The following is a 20,135-nucleotide window of genomic DNA, read 5'->3' on the forward strand; positions in this document are numbered from 1 at the left end:
TCACACTGAGCCTGGTTCTGGTTCTGGTTTCTTCCTGTTAAAAGGGAGTTTTTCCTCTCCACTGTCGCTACATGCATGCTCAGTATGAGGGATTGCTGCAAAGTCAACACCAGTGACTCTCCACTGTCTCTACATGCTCATCCAGGAGGAGTGAATGCTGCAAGTCACTGACTGGATGCAATCTGCTGGGTTTCCTTAAATAGAAAATCTTTTTATACAATTTGAATAAAAATCTGAATCCGACTGCACTGTTCAATGGTTAGGATTAATTGGAATGTATGAACCTGACTGTTGTGAAGAGCCTTGAGACGACATGTGTTGTGAATTGGCGCTATATAAATAAACTGAATTGAACATGACCTTTGTGGAAGAGGCCAGCCCCACCCGGGCGAACCAGAGACAGAGGAGCATGCACACACACACACTCATACCTAAATTGCAATTTAGAGAGATTAATTAACCTAGCAGTCATGTTGTCGGATTGTGGGAGGAAGCAGGTGTACCCAGAGAGGACCCGCGCATGCACGGAAAGAACATGCAGAAAAACCATTGGCTGGGATTCAAACCCAGGACCTTCTTGCTGCAAGGCAATAGTACTAACAGCTGCGCCCGTGACTTATCTGACAGTGACTGACATCCAGCTCTCAACGAGGGGAAAATTATTTTTAACATAAACGTTTCCAACACCATCAAAATTCTAGATATGCATTAAATTCATACATTATTGTATGTTCATAATTGTTTAAAACAATAGCTGAGAGGCACTTTAAAGTATAGCTGATCTGATCCTACATCAACTAACAATATTATGGGATGTATGACAGCAACTGGAACCAAAGAACTTCCAACCAATGCAGAAAGGCGATGAGAATAAAAACAGAGCCTATTTTACCTAACATTTACTTTTTATTAAGGTTTCTAAAAGTACAGCACAGACAAATTAAACCTACAGTTACAATATTTTTACAGCACTTTACTGAAGCATACAGAGCAGTGAGAATGAACATATCCATGCAGATTGAATCCCTGCAGGCAGGTTTAAAGCAGAACACACAGTAGCTGTAGCCTAAACTCATCTAGATTATTGTGAAACTCAATGGCTCTAACACCACAGATTACTAGATTAATACCCAACAAAACAGCAGTTTTATTTTAGAGAAGTGCAAAGCTAAACGTTGAAAAGCAAAGATAACAGCAAGAATGAGATCAAACCAGTGCTAGCATTCAGTGAATTAAGCGGCTGTTTAATACTGACTAGAAGCTCCAAAGTTCACTTAAAAGCAACTAAAGTCTCAACTCTATTAAACACAATCAACAGTGCAAGCATGGCAGGAAATCTTGATACTGTACATTTTAGTTTAATGATAAGAACATTTGTCTGAGCTTTTCGCACCATGTTGATGGATGTCAAAGCAAAGCAAAAACACATATGTGAAAAAAGGTGCATCACCTGTGGGCTTTAATCACTCAGTGACAACTAAATGTGCAACTTAGAGCTGAGATAAGAATCAAACTGCTCCTTTTCATACATTAAATGATGTTTTCTAAGTCGGACTCTTTCCAAGCTCTTTATTCTGAGTAAAATGCCTTTCTTATTGTGAAGGAGAAACTCAACTACAATTTACAAATCTGTAAAAACAATCAAGATGGGACCTCAAGTTTTCACTAAGCACAGCTAATTAAACTAATTAAGGGGACACCCGGTAATAAGAGAATTTAAGGATTGAATTTAGATTTTCTTAAGGTTTTCTGGAGATGTCAACAACTAAAGAGCCTCAGTTTGGAGAAACATATTAGTTTTTCACAGGAGAGTCAAGTTAAACATCATCTACTGCAGGTAACATACTGACAGCTAACAACTCCAGATACTCCTGTCAGTAAATCCCAAGTTATCCTTTAATGAAAAACTCAAAGCTAGAAGTTGTTGGTGAATTTTACTTTGATATCTGATGGTTACACCTAACATGTTATATTTTCCATCACATCTCTTTCTTTTACCAGAACATAGACCACAATGTTCATTCTTTTGAGAGATCTGCTTTGGACCTCCATCTGACCTGACTAACTGTTTGCTCGACTCTCCTGTGAAAACTGCTGGTTTCTACTGCAAGTAATATAGTGACTGCTCACAACTCCACAAAACACCAGTGAATGAAACCCATGCCTTTAAAATCGGTTTATGCACATTTAAAACTCTTTTACTCAAGTCGGACCATGAAATGAGATTTACATGGAGGTCTGTCGGTATTTAATAACCAATGGGAGCAGATTAAAATGTTTTATAAGGTGAAATTTGCAGCAGCATTACTTGTAAGAAATACTGAACAACAGTCTTGTAAATAACTTTTGTGTAAATATGGATCTTATTATAAAGTGACAGCAGTATAACAGTTTATACAAAAAGACTTGCATAAAACCAAATAAAACATCTGAGAAAAGTCATTTTTATAATTCTGAACGTTTATTTTAAAACATTTTTTGAACGTTTCGAAACCTACAGACTGCCATTAAATTCATCCATCAGTTTATCTTTACTTAGATTAAGGACCAAGTTGGTCCAGAGAACCAATCAAAAGGAAGAAAACATAAAATGTGTCAAAATAAATTATATTGTACCAATTTAACTGTTTAATATATTGTTTTGTGTTTTTTTACACAACATTACTTTCTGTACCTGAAAGTTTCCTTACCAGATTACACCTGATATTTACAACATGCCTAACATTACTGTCCGTGTTGAACTACAGACCTTCATGTAAATAACCAGGAGAATGAAACAGAGCGTTTTAAAAGGTTTAAATTGAAAATATTTGGGCGAAGAACAACTAATTCTAGAAGATTGGAGTTTTCTGTTTTAGAAGGCAAAAATCTGCCTCTGAACTGGTCCCTTTAGGACCAGTTAGGTCCATTTAGAACCAGTCCAAACCAATCAAGACCAATCAGGACCATTCTGGACCATTCAGGTCCAGTCAGACCCAGTCGTTCAGCACTCAACGTTTATATGGAAGTTTCTGGTTCATCCAGAGTCACTAACTGAAGGAAAATGAAGAGAAAGAAAAAATGTAGAAAATAACTTCAACCGATTATTTATTTTGAGATTTTTCTTCACTAGTTTTATATTTTCCTGGTTTCTTCTAATGCCTTCAGTTTCCAACATTTCTTTCATACAGAACATTCAAGCAATGGGCCATGGACCACTGCAATAAATAATTAACTTTTAGTATCTTAATAACTGCCTGATTAAAAGTTTATAAAGTCGTATTTGCTTAAACAATTAGAAAATATTACAGCCTGGACAGATTTTCCGACTCTCCAATGAAAACTGGTTTTCCAGGAATTTGAGAAATCTTTAATAACTTTAACATTTTTACCCTTCATAAAATATCTCAGGAAGCTAAAGACTAGTGAGAACAAGTAGAAAAAGTTTGCCGATTAAGCTTTGAGCTTTTTGTGAGCTGCACAGCGATATTTGTCCCATCTGGCAGCTTGATCTGGACGCCAGCTCCAACACAGAAAACAAAAAACAGTCAGGCACGCATGGTGCATTAAAGAAATGTGCAGAGAAATGAATGTGAATTATTGCTTTGGCTGATACAGCAATAGACACAGAGTCACATTCAGTCAAACAATCATGAATGAAAGCAGGTGAACAACATTCCTAACAGAACCTTAAAAGTCCTGCAAGCCTGTCAAGAAAAAATGTGCAAACACAATATTTAGTGTACAGTTTAGTTGAAATGTGAAAATAAAGCACTCGAGATATTTAGTTCAAGAGAAAGATTTTCAGGCTTTCATACTGAAATATTTTAACACCACTTAGCGTTTTTTTTTACTTGATATTGAGCTACAAACTAACTGCTGCTGAGTGTTTTTGGTAAGAAGACTCCAGTGTTCAAGTGTACAGAAGATGTAAATTACAATCTATGGCAGTTTTAATAATACAGACAAAGATAAAAGGTGAAGCAGCTCATTAAGTTGGTTTAACCACAAGTAACTTCTCCCTTACAGCTAAATACGTCCTAAATTCTGAAACTGTCTAAATACTAAATTCTATTCCTGCCAGGTGATCAGTATGTTGTCATCTTAAAGACAGTTTTGGTCAAGAAACTAAATTTGGTTTGTTAATAAAATCAGAAAATGAGGTGAAACGGCGGTAAAACAATCGTCATGATGTTTTAAAGCGACAAGGAAAAGTGATGGTGTGATGCAGCCTCGTGAAGCACAGCTACAATCGCTATGGTCGTCTTCAATGCTGGTGGTCTGAAGCTGCAGGTAGGAGGCAGTGTATATGACTGTGGAGGAAGTCCAAATCTGGCTCTCATTGAGCCTGTTTGACCTTTGACCCTTGGCTGTGTAAATGCCCCACTGCTTTATGGAAATAATTGGTTTCTAGGATCGACGTAAGGCCATGTCCACACTAACAGGTACTTTCTGCGGTTTGCACTTCTCCACCACATGCAAACTGGGTTTAGGTGAGAAGAATTAAGACTTTAGAAAGGTTTTCAAAGATACCTGTGAAGGATAAAAGCTCCATGTTCTCCAAGCTCTGGAAAAAATGACATTGCTACAACTTCCCCAGTGGGCGTTTTTCACTTCCAAAAACATGTTGAGATGGACCAGATACATTCTGGGCTAAAATCTGTATTTCTGTGGTCTAAAGGTTCTTTAGTGTGTTTTAAACATTTATTAGAAGTTGAAATGTTTTAGCTGAGATTGACCTTTTCTAGATGAGCCACACAGTTAGAGTCCAGGACTAATGACCCACTAAACAATAGATCTGATTTTAACGTGGAGGCCAAATGTAGACCCTGTTTAATGTGAATACACAGTCTTAATTTAGACCCATATTTTCCATCTAGGCCTAGACCGAGTAAAACAGCCTGCTTGAAAAGTGGAGTGAGCTTAAAATTAGAGCAAACATTTTTAGGATGATGTAAAAATGTCAGAGAGCATAAAGCGAAATCTCAAAGACAGCTTCACTAGTTTCCGTATGAATTAATTTAATCATTTAAGTTCTGGTATTGCTGTAATAACATCAACATGCAGATAAAGATTCTATATTTCTGTTTAATTTACTGTCAGTGTTTAATTTATAAATGAAAACAAAAGGTAACCAGCAGCTACGATACAATCATGACACGTATGAACCTCCTGTGAGCATTTCTGCTGAAAATACATCTAGAAAATTATCCACAGACATTTGGCAGAAGTTGCAAAACGTTTGGTCAAAAACTGAAGGTTTTTCAGCCTTTCTTAGATCTGATGAACACCTGGAGACCTCACCAGGTGTGCTGCATAATCACACACTGCTTAATGTACAGATATCATACCTGATGTGTGTTACTCATGGTTTTATTGTTAATACCACAGCCTTAGTGACTTTTTTACCATTCTAAATTAAACTCCATCCCTCGTCTGCCTCAGAGATGTCGTGTCGGCGGTTAGAAGAACTGGGTCACAGAGGAGCTGCGGCGGTATGATTGCGGTTCTGGTGGGAACTTTTTCCTGTACTTTTAAAAAAACAAACTGAACTTGGCCTCTGAAGGGGTCTTATTGTCGGCACGCAGCCTGAACAGCGGCTCCAACGTTTAATGACACTTTAGATTAAAATGTTTGCTTCAATCAGTTTGGCACAAATACATGAAAATGACATCATATTTAGCAGGAATCTGACAGTTTTGGCTCTTAAAACATAAATAATAGTTTTTTTTCAGCATCTTAATATTATTTCAGCAATTTTATTTAAAAAAGGAAGAAATAAATTCATGTTTTACGTATCAATTTATGTTTTCTGACACATTACCTTTAAATTTCAGCCACAGGATGAAAAAGTTTATTATTTAGAGAAAATGTGTACATTTATTTATTGTTTTGTCTGAATGTGGAAGGGTTTGGACTCTATATAGAGTCCAAACTCTCTAGATAGATAGAAGTCAAATAACAGAATAACGAGTTACTCTCAGAATCAATTTCCTTTGTAATATTTTTAATTGTTCTTGATGTCAGTATTATCGCCACCTACTGGTCCAGAAAGATTATTTTAGTGTTTTTGTTAGTATTTGTTTTCATGTGGATGGAAATATCAGGTTGAGAAAATATCCAGATTAGTGTGGTGAAGGCCTTGAGGGAAGATCAGAAGCAGGTTGAATACTGAGCGTATAGTGAGCTGTTGGCAGTGGTGCAACATGATGTTAGCTGGAAAGAGTTGTGCTGAGGAGAGGAGGAAAAGCTTCTCCTCAGGTATGTCCAGCAGTTCAGAGAACCATCTACATGAGTGTGACCTTTCACCTGCCTACCAAACACCTACTGAAGATCTCCTAGGGGCGGGGGCTGTAGGAGATTACATGTTGACCAGGTGGAGGTCAGAGGCGGCGAAGTGGGGACACAAAGCCATGTCGGGGTTCTTCAGCTGCCGCAGGATCCTCCGGTGGAACTTGGAGCGCACCCGGTTGAACTCCATGATGTCACTGGGGTCCTCCTCGATCCAGAAGCGGTGGAATTCCTGCATCAGGTAACCTACCACAGAAAGGATTGTATATATGGTGACCTGGAATGGTATGACTGGAAGGATGGAAGGATGGATAGATAACATGAATTAATCCATTCACATTTTCTGTGGAATAAAAGTTTATTTCAGCTCAATCTATTTTCCTGGTCATCCTGAGTGTGAAATGTGTGCCAATTTTTAAAAAGAAAATCAGATTTCTGGCTGCATTGTGGTGAAGTTAGAAGCATTGTTGCCTTGCAACAAAAGGTCCTGGATTCAAATCCCAACCTGGGGTCTTTCTGCCACGCATGGACGTGTTCTCCATGTCCATGCGTGGGTTCTCTCCGGGTACTCTGGCTTCCTCCCACAGTCTAGAAACATGACTGTTAGGTTAAATGGTCTCTCTAAGCTGCCTTTAGGCGTGCCTGGTTGTCTGTCTTGTGTGTCTCTGCATTGCCTTGCGACGGGCTGCAGACCTGTCCAGGTGTACCCCGCCTCTCGCTCAATGACTGGAGATAGGTACCAGCGCCCCCGTGACCCTGCATGGATAAGCGGTATACATGATAGATGGACAGATGATTCTGACGGTCCCATGTTGCTGCATCCCTGAAGGTTGTACCTTTGGATTTTGGCTGCTTCTCCACTCTTTTTTCAGATCATATTCAGTCCCAGTAAATTTGAAAAGATTTGATTTTGTCATTTTTTTCCTCCTAATTGGAGATTATTCAATGAAGAAAAGATCCATCAAATTAAAATACTGCTGGTGGTTTTCAAACAACCTATAGTTTTAACAAACTCTGCTAATTTCTTAATTCCTTTCGCTAAAAGCAGGTCCTTAATTATTTGCTAATAGATTACCAACTTAATTATTGCAATTATGAGCAGAAAGGAGGACTTCTTACTCAGCAAAAAAGTTTTATTCTTTTAATTTTCTGCCCTCATCTGTTAAAATTTAATTTTTTTATTGTGTTTTTGTAGCAAAAACTTTCCAAACTTTAATTGTTAAAATAAAAACTCTGGACAGAAAACAGAACAAAGACACATCTGACTGCAGGAACCGTGTGCTGAATATGCCGACTAACTACTCACAGAAGGTCTGCTGGAAGTGCTGCAGGCTGGGCATCTCTGGGGCCACGTTGTACAGGTGGGTCTTCAGAGCGCCGCTCACCAGCAGAGAGTACGCCAGGTCTGTGATGTTGATGCCCACGATGGCAAAAGAATATCTGCAGGGAGGCGCAGAGACACAGGAGAGTCAGGGTGGAGGATTCGTTTGCTTTGTTTCACCAAACGAAACATTTTGGTTTCTCATTGACCATTATTTAGTATGAATCATTATTTAGGAGCAGATTGAAGGTCCCTCTTGGAGAAAGGATTGTATTTTTAATGAGGTTTTTTTACCTGGTGAAATAAAAAATAAATGTTTCAGATTTTTATGACAATGAAACTAGACTGAGGAGAAACCAGAAGGCTTCTGTATGAACAGAGCAGGGCTCCTCCACTGTCACTAAATGACTCCGTTTAATAATGAGATAAATACTAATGTTCTAGTCCGCTGTGCACAGTGCAGTCTGTACATGATGCTGCCACCACCATGCTTCACCATGCTGGGGATGGTGAGTCCAGGGTGATGTACAGTGTTAGCGTTTCTCCACACATAATGTTTTCTTTGTTGGCCAAAAGGTTCAGTTCTGGTCTCCTGTGATCCGACCACCTTCCTCTTCATGTTTACTGGGTCTTTCTACATGGCTTGTAGAAAACTGTACCTGGCTTCCTTTCAACAATGAGTTTCTTCTTCCCACTCTTTCCCAAAGGAATCTGTCTACAGTTGCACTATTCTTACTCCTCAGCTGTTGATTTCTGCAGCTCTTCCAGAGAGACTGTGGACCTTTTCACTGCCTTGGAGCATATTTCCCAGTGAGAACATTTGAAAACCATGTTTCATATTTTGTTGTCTTCACAGTAATGCAATACGTTGTGTTGGTCTATATCCCTTCTGGGTTTATAGATTACTGACCTGGAGCACACTTCTTATTCTTAAAGAACATGGGTTATGTTCAGAAGATCAGTGAAATCTTCAGGCTATTTTCCCTGACCTTAAAGTCGACTTTCCAGAACTTCCAGGTTACGTTCCTGTAAGTGTCAGAAACTAACCTGTACGATCGTCGAAGGTCCAGGCTGTATCAGTTCTTATTGTCATTGACATTTTAAATCTTCCTAAACAGTTAAAATATTTTTAAGCAGTAAAAAAAAAAACTCAGCTAGCTTGAACCTGTTGAGTTGGAAAATTATGGTGAAAAACCTACAGGTCTGCTGTAGGTAAGATACTAACGGCTCGTAACCTCTCCACAGAACACCACGACAAAAACCTGAACTATCCCTTTAAACAGATGGAAAAATGCATGCCAACACAAAGAATTGTTACCTTAAATCGGAAAGGATTTTATATTTTATATAAATATAATATATACTAACTGATTACCACTACCGGCATGTTTTTATTGGCCTCACGTTCACCTGGACAGCAGCACAGAGCCAACACAGGACACTTACCCGATAGCTTTGTCAGGGTTCTTCTGCTCCCAGTCAGGTTTGTTTAGCTCACTGTGAAGAACACAGGCATGAGTCACGGACCAGGAAGCAACACTCAGAGCATCACACAGATACAGATCCTATCAGCAGCTTCATTAAATATTTCAAATGATGTAAAACTGAATTTCTAGCTGAAACCTTAACCTGGCAGCGCAGCTTTTTTATCAGTTTTTCTCTGAATGCTGTAACTAATCAGATTAACTGAGCTACATCACATGAAGGTCCCATTTGGAGCAGTTGCTGGTTTCTGTGTTTTCATCATAAAAGTCAAACAAATATAAACCTCAGTAAATATAAAACAGCTTTCAAATGATGATTTTATTTATTGGTGAAAAAAAAACTTTCAAACCAATCTGGCCCTATGTGGAAAAGTAATTACCCCCCTTATTAAATAAAGCGTGAATAACCGCGGGTTTTAAAAAGATAAGTTCAGTCCCACCCTTCCTGACTACTGCCAGATCTGTACAATCAAGCACTTACTTAAACAGAACCTCTCTGACAACATGAAGAAGACTAAAATATCCCAAAAAGCCACAATCTGAAGGAATTCATAGAACAACAGATGAGAAACAAAGTCACTGAAATCTATGAGTCTGGAAGGGCTAACAAAGCCATTTCCAAGGCTTTAGGACGCCAGAGAACCTCATAGGTTCAGTGGGGATCTCTGAGGGGTCCCTGGCCTCTGTCAGTGCTGGGCTAGTGTGGACTGTTTTGTGACAAGAAGAGGACCAATTGGGGAGCTGGCTCATTCTGGTGCCTCGGTGCCTACCCCTTTCTCTCACATATACAACATCACACAGCAGTAGTCCTTGTGCCTTGGGCCCTGTCCTGCACCTCAATTTTAACACGCTAGAGACACTCAGGGATTTAGGCTTGCTGTGGAGGAAACTCCGCTATCACCAAGAATTGGGGTCCTGTGCACCCCAGCCACAACCCCAATTTTAATGCACTTCAGACATGCACATCTGCATTCACAATGCTTCACATTACCATAGACACACATACAAACTCTACGGAGTGGGGGGGGGGCTCAGACCATAGAGACTGTGCTGGTTCAGCAGGGACTAGGATGTGGGAATGACACGGGGGTCTCTGACGGCACCATGGGCTGCTGCAGAGCTGGTGCCTGCCTGACCTGTGAGGGGTTCTGGGGGTCTCCCCTGCTTGGTGCCAGGCGGTCTTGCTGCCATGGGTTGGTACAAGCCCTGTGCAGCCGGAGGGACAGGTTCCGGGGCCCGGCCTGCACAGCGGGCGGGTCTGGCTGGCTTGGAAGGGTTCTGTTCCCTGCTTCAACTCTGTGAGTCTTTGGCCTGGAAGCTACTGCTGCTCCTGTGTATTGCTAGGGACCTACTTCTGTGCTGGGTCTATGGCTGGGTGAGGCTTTATGTCTGGCTGCCTGGGACTGCTGCTGCCTTCCAGAGTCAGGTCTACATGCCTTTGCTGCTTTTAGGTGCTGTGGATTGCAGGCCTTCTACCGTTCCCGCCACACTTACGTACTGTATGCTTCCAGGTGACAAACTCACACACACCCACTCAAGACGAACACATACCCACACAACAGAACATGATTAATCAAAATGGTTGAAGGTCTTGAGATATCCTTTCTGTAGAGCAAAACTGTCCTGGCACATGTCAGCAACCATCTGCTCTATATGGTATGCCTGAAACACTGCGACAGGACATGTTAAAAAAATAATAAAGCTCCGCAGGCCTCACTGCCAAAGCTAAGGTCAGAGGTTATGATTCAACGAAAAGAAAGGGAGACTGGGCAAAAATTGACTCCATGGGTGAGTTCAAAGGCCAGAACCACTGCTGACCCAAAAGAACACAAAGAGCCGTCTGATATTTACCAAAAACATTTCTCTAGCAGGAAATCCTGAGGGAGAATGTCTGAGCATCAGTTTGTGACCTTAAGCTCAGACTCACCGCTATGAAGCAGGACAATGATCACCAGCAAGTCCACCACTGAATGGGTAAAAAAAGACATAGGAAGGTTTTAAGGTGGCCTAGTAAAAGTCCACACTTAAATCTGATAAAGGTGCTGTGGCATGACCTTAAACAGGCCATTCATGCTAGAAAACCCTCCAATGTGTCTGAATTAAAACAATTCTGCAAAGCAGAGTGGGTCCACATTTCTTCACAGTGGCGTTAAAGACTCATTACCAGTTATAACAAACACTTGATGGCAGTTGTTACCAAAGGGTGTAATTACCTTTTGCTATAGGGCCAGTTTGGTTCGAATTGATTTGTACCTTTAATAAATGAAATTATTTGAAAACTGCTATTTGTGTTTACTAAGGTTATCTTTATCTGATATTAACATTTGTTTGATGATCTGAATCATTTTAATGTGTCAGAAAGCAAAAACAAAAGAAACCTGTTGGGGGGTAAATACTTTTTGAGCTTACTTTTTCTAAAGTTGAGGTCTTTAAGTAAGTACAGTTTAGCTTTAAACACATGAAACGTGAGGCTAAAGGAACTAATCAATTAAACATTTATGAATGCATAGAAAAGCAAGTGAATGAAAGTGGAGGTTAGTACCTGGGTTTTCTGTGAGTGCTCCTACAGTTTCACAGGATGGACAGAAAGAAGGGGAGCGGGCAGAAATGAAGGTGAAGAGCAAACAAAACAGAAGAATCTTCATTTAACAAATGAGACAGCTCACTGATACGCAGAAGCCAAACAATAAAAGCAAAAGCAGTCAGAAAGCAGTGAGGCAGTGGATGACATGGAGCTGTAGGAGTGAAGCTAATCAGGTGGAGAAATGTGGGACGGTGGTGTTTGAAGCATAGGAGATACACAAGCTGCTCTTTAACTAGTCATTCCACCGAAACACGAGGCAGATTCCCCTCAGTTTGGTCAGTTAAACTTCATGCCAACTTACTTGTGCTTTGGTTGCAGAGAATCCTGGAGCATCTGCAGAGCTGTGGGCTTATCATGTTCTGCAAAATACCTGCAGAAAGATAATTTAGCAAAGCAAATATTAAGGTGAGCTTCTTCTCCAACTGGCAAACTGAACAAGGAAATCATACGTTTGCATGTTTTGTCTTGTTAGTTTTCCAGGTTCTGAGCTTACAGCAGGTTCTGCAGGCCCAGCAGGCCCATCCCTCTGAAATCAGTCTTGGGATCGTTGCCTTGGAAACCAATTTCACACCACTGCTTGGAGATGCGTCCGGTCAGGGGGGTGTCAGGACGCAGCTCCTTCCACAGCTACAACACACATAGCACAGCTCACAGTATTGTAGCATAAAACAGGTAAATCATGGTAAAATCATAATGAAGTGCAAAAGTTTCTTTATAATAAACTCAGCCAACCGAACACTCTAAACGCCCCGCCTCTGATGTTAAATCAAGCTAAACTTGTCCTGGTTTAGGTCCATCAGGATCACCAACATTGTTTCTGCTAAATGCCAGAATAATTAGCGAGATCTCTTTGTTTCTATCGTCCAGTTCAGATGTTTCCATCCATCTCTGCAGTATTCGGTCTGATCACCTTTAAACTGTCTGACTTGAATCAAATGTTCTGGGTTTCTGGGGTTCTCACCATAGCTTGCTGGAGATTTGTAGGCCAGGTTTGTAGGCCTCTTTGCTCACACACACCTTTTCAGCTCCGCCAACAGATTTTCTCAGTGATTGAGATCAGGACTCTGTGATGGCTGCTCCAAAATATTGACTCTGTTGTCCTTAAGCCACTTTGAAGCCAATTTGGTGGCAGGTTGAGGGACATTGTCCTTTTAGAAGACCTAATTCTGCCCTAATTTTAGACGACAGTACATGTTTCCAAAAATTAGCTTCTTTGTCCATGATTTCATTTGCAAACTATAATCTAGCTTCTTCCTCCTTGAGTGGACTCGTTTCACTGGGAATAAAGACTGTGTCCTACCAGCTTCAGCAGAATCTTCATGAGGTCTTTGGATTTTGCTCTGGAGTTAATCCACACACTTCAAACCAGAACCCATCCATCTCTGGGACACAGAACCTGTCTCCTTCCTGAACCGTATAATGGATCGACATTCCCATGCTATTTATTCTTGCATAAAATTGTTTGAACAGACAAACGTGACCTGACCTTCAGGTATGTGGGAATTGGACCGAAGAACAAATCAGGCTGGTGGAGGTCTATGATTCTCTTCCTGTTATCCTGACTGATTTATTCATGTTTCCATGATGTCACACAAGGAAGCAGTTCAGACATTTACCTTATATCAGAAGCTTATAAAGTCATGACATCACCATTACCATCTGGGCTTTCCCCAATAGTTTCAAGGCACAGTCATCTAATCTTAGTTTATGTAACCTTAAATATTCTGGCATTAACCAAATAGAAATAATTTGGGTAATAATTTACAGGTTCCCGTACCTTCATCAGCATGTTCTCATGCTCAGCGTTTTCACAGTCATAAGGTTCCCGGCGAAGCTTCTCCACCGCTGCCATCAAACTCCTGTAGCCCACAATCTGCAGCAGGCTGGCCTGCAGAGAGATGCCCAGCCTGGAGACACATAGAGACGGCTGGTGAGAATGTCTATGGCCCCACTGCAGGGACAATCCTCCACTAACCCCAGATTTACTACAACATGCAAACTAAAAGGATGCAAAAGTAAAGGGTGACGTGTGCAGCAGCGAGGAGTCCTACTGTGGGTTGGTGTCCAGGTTGATCTTCTTCAAGGCCATGATGTCATCAATGGTCTTCTCCACTTTGTCAGGATGGACGCCGAGGGCCGACTGCAGCAGCTGGGATGGACAACAAGACAGCGGGCATGAAGGAAAGGCAAGAGCAGTAAAACTGAATGATGGTGCATTTATTTATCCGACATGTTTCCGGACTGAAGACACGTACCTCATACTTGGAGTAACGCATGGAAGACTCTGCAAGAAAAATGCTGCAGAGTGTTAGAATGATGGGAATGCCAAAAAACATTTAGCATTATTATTTAGCTGTTTTTCCCAGCTGGCATGGTGTAAACCTAATAAACTTCTGTTTGTGTTTTTGAGCTACTCACAGGTGAACCTGCTGCTGTGTTTCAGATCATTGTTTTCCTGAGTCACTCAACTGTGCTCGAGCTTAAGGTAAAGCAGCCCAGACCATCATACCACCACCGCCGTGTCTGACTGTAGTTATGATGTTCTGTTTGTGAAATGCTGTTTACACCGGATGTAACGGGACGCGCACCTTCCAAAAATGTCCACTTTTGTCTTGTTAGTCCAAAAAATATTATCCCAAAAGTCTGGAGAATCAAGATGATTTTTGGTCAATTTGAGAGGGCCCTTTGTGTTCTTTTGGATCAGCAGTGGTTCTTTTTAGAACCAGTCTCTTTCTTATGACTGAATAATGACCTTAACATCATTGTCCTGCTTCATAGCCTAAGAAAGTCTGAGCTTAAAGCCACAAACTGAAGGTCAGATCTTCTCCTTGAGGACTTTCTGCTGGAAAGCAGAATTCATGGTTCCATCAAGATATTTTTCGTAAATATAAGATGGGCCTTTGCGTTCTTTTGGGTCAGCAGTGGTTCTGGTCTTGGAATTCTCCTATGGAAACAATTTTTGCCCAGTCTCTTTTTCTTATTGTTGCATTATAAACTCTGACCTTAACTGAGGCAGTGAGGCCTGCAGAGCTTTAGATGTTTTGGGTTCTTCTGGGACCTCCTGAAGGGTCATGGATGGGCTCTTTACTAATTTTGGTAGGTCAGTCAGGGTTTGTTGACCTTTCTCATCCGTTCCAGAATTGCCTTAGATCAAGTCATAATGTTTTGCTTCTTGAGATCCATTAGCCTACTTCATGTTGCCAGACAGGTTCTATTTATGTGATTCTACAGGTCCGGCAGTGAGCAGGCCCGTGTTTGGCTTAAGAAACTGAATTGAGCTTTTTAAAAGTGAAGTAAATTTGGGATTTACCCAGAAGGACGTTTACGTTCTGACACACAGGAACAGGCTGTTTTGGAGCTTTTTTCCTTTAATAAATTGAATCGTTATTTAAAAATATTGTTTTGTATTTTCTCAGGTCATCTTTGTCTGATTTTAAAGTTTTTTTGATGAACTGAAAACATTTAACCACAAATCCAGCAGCAGGAAAATGTCCCCAAACATCTAATCTTTCCTCTTCAGCTGTTGTGTTAAGCATCTGCAGCAAAACAGTCAAAACAAGTTAAATACGACTTAGAAACAGTTCTGAACATGTGGGGGACCTTTCACTGCAGGTGTGGTTGTGTTCATGTAAACTATCCAAAGTTAAAGAGTCAGGCAGCACGAAGGTCCAACAGCCTACCTATCTTCAGAGTCCTGCGAGCTCCGGGCTTGTTGTTGTAGCAGATTCGCTGCAGCTCGCAGCGGCCCGTAAACCTTCTGACGACAAACTTCAGGCCCCGCCACAGACATTTACAGTAGAGGAACACAAAGAACTGGGTCACCACTCTGCAGAGGAGAAAACAAGAACAAAGAAAGATCTGGAATTTCTTTTGATTTCTTCCTGTCTGAACAGGGAGGAAAATGTTTAAAAGGTAATTTGTGGATTTTGTGGAAACTAAATGAATCCATATTTAGATGATAATCTTTTCATTTGCCACATAACAGACTGAGGTGTAATTTGTTTTTTTTGTTTTTTTTTTGTTTTTTGAATCACAAACAGATAAACATTTCAGTTTGTTTCAGCCTGTAAATCTTTTTACTTCTGGGTCATAACCGGACCAAAGGTTCCTGAAGTGGCTTCAGTTTGTTTCAAACTCTGTGGTTAATCCTGGATAATCCAGTCCACATTCTAGATCCAATCCAGATTAACAGATCTACGTTTACTTCACTGCTGAACCAAAGGAAAGCTTCAGCACCGAGTTATTTAATGAATAATATTATAATGAAACTCAACTCAGTGAATGTTTTGAACTCAAATGAGTTGAAGTTTAAACTTTTGAAATGAAGAATTTGTAGGAACCCTGTCATTGGTAGAGAAGAATAAACTAGTGTTTGGTGATCCCTTTCTGCTCTTCTTCTACCTCTACATTATAAGACTTTAACTGTAAAAATACAAACTTCTTGCTCTTCAGTTTTTGTGAAAACCTCAGAATGAAAAACTAGTTTGATGTTAATTCCTGTAAAATGTTTGGAAGGATCTCCTCACAGTTCTGAATAAGTTATTAAATATTTCTTCATGTATTTGTTCTCTTTATATAAAAGACACTTAATTAGTTCTGTGTTCAGCCGTGACTCTTCCTTGACGGAGTCAATCATAAAGGTGTCGCCAACATTAACTTTGTTTCTCCTTCCTATAAGAAGACTCCAGTTTCTGTGTTTTTTTGAGTGTCTCCTTCCTGTCCTCTCAACCTACCGCTGGTCAGAGCAGATGGTCCGTCACACTCAGCCTGGTTCTTCTGGAGGTTCCTTCCTGTTAAAACAAAGTGCTTCCTTTCCACTGTCGCCACATGCTTGATGAGAGCAGAGTCAACGGCTCGATGCTGGCAGGTAACTTTTTACCAGCTGGCATTATATGACTTTGTGTTATATTTTAGTTTGGACTGAACCAAATCTGATCTGATTCTAACTATAGTTGGTTTGGATTGAGTTGAACTAGATTTGGACCGAACTGGGTTCAGTATCACTGAGTGTGACCTGGATCTGTTGAAAGTCTTTGTAACTGAATAAAGAAGTCGAACTGAATTACATTTTTGATTTTTTTGAAAATGTTTTTTATCTTCTTCGCCGAAGTTTATTTAAACAAATGTTAATAATTACGGCAGAGTGAAAGTAAGCAGGCATAGAGCTCAATGTTAGCAAACACAACAAGGGGTGAAAAAACAGCAGGTGGGAGCTCTGGATTCTGCTTCTTTCCCTAAACGACACGGCTCTCATCCAGCAGCAGATCACTGGGTTATTTCTGAAACAGATGCTCAGCATGAAAAGGGAGAAAACGGTGCAGTGTGACCCAGCCTGCAGGGCCTAAATGATCTGCAGCCTTCACTTACTTCCCTCAGCAATGAGTGCTGAATATGGCCTTCGTTTGCTTTTTACTAGTTTTACTCCCATCCTAATACAGCAGCAAAGCTGAGAAAACACACATCTGCATTTATAAATAACAGAGAAAACCTCCTTCTGCATAAGCAGTGTGAGCTGCTGACACATCCCTGCTGAAATAAATCTCTGCGATGCCGAAGGATCACAGTCTGTGTCAGCAATAAAAACATAAATACGGTCCAGAAGGGTTAATCCTGTGTCTGAGCCTGAGGAGGAGACCTGCATGTTAAACAGCTCAAACAGACACTTTGTCATTTTCTTAACCTTCAAGCAATGAAACACTGAGCAAAAAAGGGAAGTGAAAAGATTTGGTTCCTATAGCATCAAGCAGTTCAAGCGATTCAAAGATGAAACGAAGATGTTTCTAACCTTTACGATTCTACAGCAGCGCACAAAATTATTACGTCAACCTGCAGTCATGAATTTAGGAAGGATGAGATGAAATGTTGTCTTTACCATTTTTTTCATGTTTTGGTTTTTTTTTTTACCAATTTTGTAAAATCAAGATTCCAGCTTTAGTCATGGTAAAAAGAAAGTACACCCTCTGCTCTAACATTATCTGCAGAAAGCCTAGTTGTTCTGGTTCTTTACAGTTAGAACCAGGTAATGACGCACCGGTTGAGATCATTAGTGCAAGCCATTGTGGCTAAAAGACAGAACAACAAACTTAGCAGTAACACAATAAGCAGAGATTATAAAACGTTGTTAAGTGTTAGGATTGTAATTGGAGAAAAATTTGAGAATGACTTCTTTCCTATTTACTATTTATGAACATTTAGCATTAACACTGCAGCAGAGCTAGCTGCAACAGTAGGTTAGAAAAGAAGCAACTTAAAGACGTCCAGGTGACACAGCTTTAAATGTCCTGGGATGTTTCATAATTTATTTAATTGTAATAAAAAAGGATAGAAATAAAAAAAAGAAAACACATCTGAATTCTCACCGTTTCTGTTTAAGTTTAAGTTAGCGTTAGCAATGCAGCACAGCCTGCTGCAACAGTAAGATAGAAGAGGAGTTTATACCTTTCAGGTTACCCCTATTTTAGGGTGTTAACTGATCTGGTCTTTACCAGGTTCTTAAATCTAACTTCAGCTGTACAAAACACACATTATATATTCAAAAAGTCTCAATTTTTATTAAACAAATATGTAGCCAGAATGGAAATCTGGAAATGAAATGCAGACTTTACTTTTATCTGAAAAGAGGTCTTTGGAGCACTGAGCAACACCCTGGTTCTCTTCCTCTTTAGCTCAGGTAAGATGCTTGTAGCCCATGTGTTGGATTCATCTGTGTGTGGTGGATCTTGATGCACTGACTCCAGCCTCAGTTCACTGTTCATGAAGCTCCACCAAACTCTTGAATAGATTTTGCTTAACTATTCACTCAAAGCTGCAGTTATCGCTGTTGCTGTTCCATCCTAGAGCAGATGGATGGATGGATGGACGGTCGGACGGACGGACGGATGGATGGAAGGAATTTGGAGTATTTTTATACCACATCAATGAAAACTTTTGACATTCCAACCTGCTGCTCAAAAATTTAAATAAAAGAATAAATAAAAACAACCTTTGATGTTAGGGCTCTAACAGGCTGCAAAAAATAATAATCCAGCTGTTGGAACCAAGATGGCGGCCATAGAAACACACCTAAATGATTACAATGTGAAAGGTGAGCTGCATTTCAGTACTTGCTTCTTTAACCTGCTACAGCTCTATGACTGGTATGATGACGTAACAGACCGATATCCTACTTTAGACGACATTAATGTGATGAAATAAATGTGTTTACTTAATTCTATTCATATTTTTAGATGGATGTGAATGTTTGAATGTAACATTAATATTTGCACACCAAGGTTGGTGCAGTCGAATGAGCTGAGATGTGTGCTGCCACCAGTTTGACCAACAAACCTCGGTGTTTTACAGATAAATGAGGAACATGCTGAGCTTTTAATAGAAACACCCCTGGAGAGCACTTATATGTACTTCATTATAAAGAGCCTCCCAGTTTCAGCTCACCACAGCCACTCAGTTACACACAGAAGCACCGACTGGGAACAGCTTTGATGGGAAAAGTGGGAAAGCTTTGGTTGAACCCAGAGAAGCTTTAAATACCGTCATGTTTTGAAGCTCTGACTCCATCTTGATTCTTACCTGAGGAAATGCTTCATCTTGGCCGCTGTTGCCCCTCAGTTGTCTCCTGAGCTGGTTCGGTTCAGTGATGACCTGGAGACAGAGCAGATTCTGCTGTTGGTTATTCAGGTTCTGTGGTTTCAGGCCCGAATAGCCGGAGCTGTCCTTGGTGCTGACGGGATGACGCGCAGCTCACCCCGCTGCTGCACCGAGCCTGATCCCAGGATGCCTGCAGAGTGCACCGCCTCTATCTGGAAGAGCATCTCCAAAAACCAGAAACCAACACATTCAACAAGCCTTTCAGATGGTCTGCATCCTCCTTCATGCAGGAGTAATCCCGTAAAACCGAGCGGTTATTACTACTTGGGTCTGATTAGCTAAGCGCAGACGCTAAATAATCCGCAGCAGCAACAAACAGGCGCAATAATTCAACATTGGCTGCAGACGCTTCGCATGTTGAAATAAGACGGATCACTTTCTTACCTTTCAGATAAAACGAGGCGGTGCAGCTGAGTGATTCTGCGGCGGTGCAGCTTTTTGTTTCCCAGCTACAGTCTCTGCTGGTCCTCCATGATGACGCCCACCGAATCATGTATGGCAAGCCCGTGCAGCATTTTGTCTAATATTTTTGACCGCAGACGTCATTGTTCAGTCTAAGTTCTAATTTCTCTGCACTTGTTGGACACATGGATGGATTGGTTGGAGAAACAACTTCGTGTGCATGCTTTTGTCCAACTAGTCACCAAGCATTGCAGAAATATTCACATCTCTTGAACATCTTCACCTTCTGCCCCGTTCCACCCACACACCATTCGTGGGTTTCAACATTTTACCAATACAAATCTGAAAGATGTAGCTTTCATTTGTACCAAGCCCCCTGCATCAGAACCCTGTAGAACCACCTCTGGCTGCAGGTCCAGTCTTGAGG

At 40.7% G+C, this 20,135-nt stretch overlaps 1 protein-coding gene across 4 annotated transcripts in view; it reads right to left on the reverse strand.

Annotated features, from left to right (window-relative positions):
* elmod1 (ELMO/CED-12 domain containing 1) overlaps window positions 1-19,844 on the reverse strand; it is a 57,741-nt gene extending 37,897 nt beyond the window's left edge. Inside the window, exons 1-13 of one of the 4 annotated variants that reach the window (XM_047379245.1) lie at window positions 19,691-19,770; window positions 19,404-19,470; window positions 19,229-19,300; window positions 15,340-15,485; window positions 13,915-13,943; window positions 13,711-13,808; window positions 13,437-13,566; window positions 12,153-12,286; window positions 11,961-12,029; window positions 11,618-11,638; window positions 9,038-9,088; window positions 7,577-7,710; window positions 887-6,516 (exon numbers count right to left, since the gene is read on the reverse strand). In XM_047379245.1, coding sequence (XP_047235201.1) covers window positions 6,341-6,516; window positions 7,577-7,710; window positions 9,038-9,088; window positions 11,618-11,638; window positions 11,961-12,029; window positions 12,153-12,286; window positions 13,437-13,566; window positions 13,711-13,808; window positions 13,915-13,943; window positions 15,340-15,485; window positions 19,229-19,245 — 1,005 coding nt within the window. In that variant the 5' untranslated portion in view covers window positions 19,246-19,300; window positions 19,404-19,470; window positions 19,691-19,770 and the 3' untranslated portion in view covers window positions 887-6,340. Of the gene's footprint in view, window positions 1-886; window positions 6,517-7,576; window positions 7,711-9,037; window positions 9,089-11,617; window positions 11,639-11,960; window positions 12,030-12,152; window positions 12,287-13,436; window positions 13,567-13,710; window positions 13,809-13,914; window positions 13,944-15,339; window positions 15,486-19,228; window positions 19,301-19,403; window positions 19,471-19,690 lie in introns of those variants that run through there. The other 3 variants (XM_047379244.1, XM_047379248.1, XM_047379246.1) reach the window with 3 other exon arrangements.
* Window positions 19,845-20,135: the final 291 nt, after the last annotated feature.

Source organism: Girardinichthys multiradiatus, chromosome 11, assembly GCF_021462225.1.
Source record: "Girardinichthys multiradiatus isolate DD_20200921_A chromosome 11, DD_fGirMul_XY1, whole genome shotgun sequence".
Lineage (NCBI taxonomy): Eukaryota > Metazoa > Chordata > Actinopteri > Cyprinodontiformes > Goodeidae > Girardinichthys > Girardinichthys multiradiatus.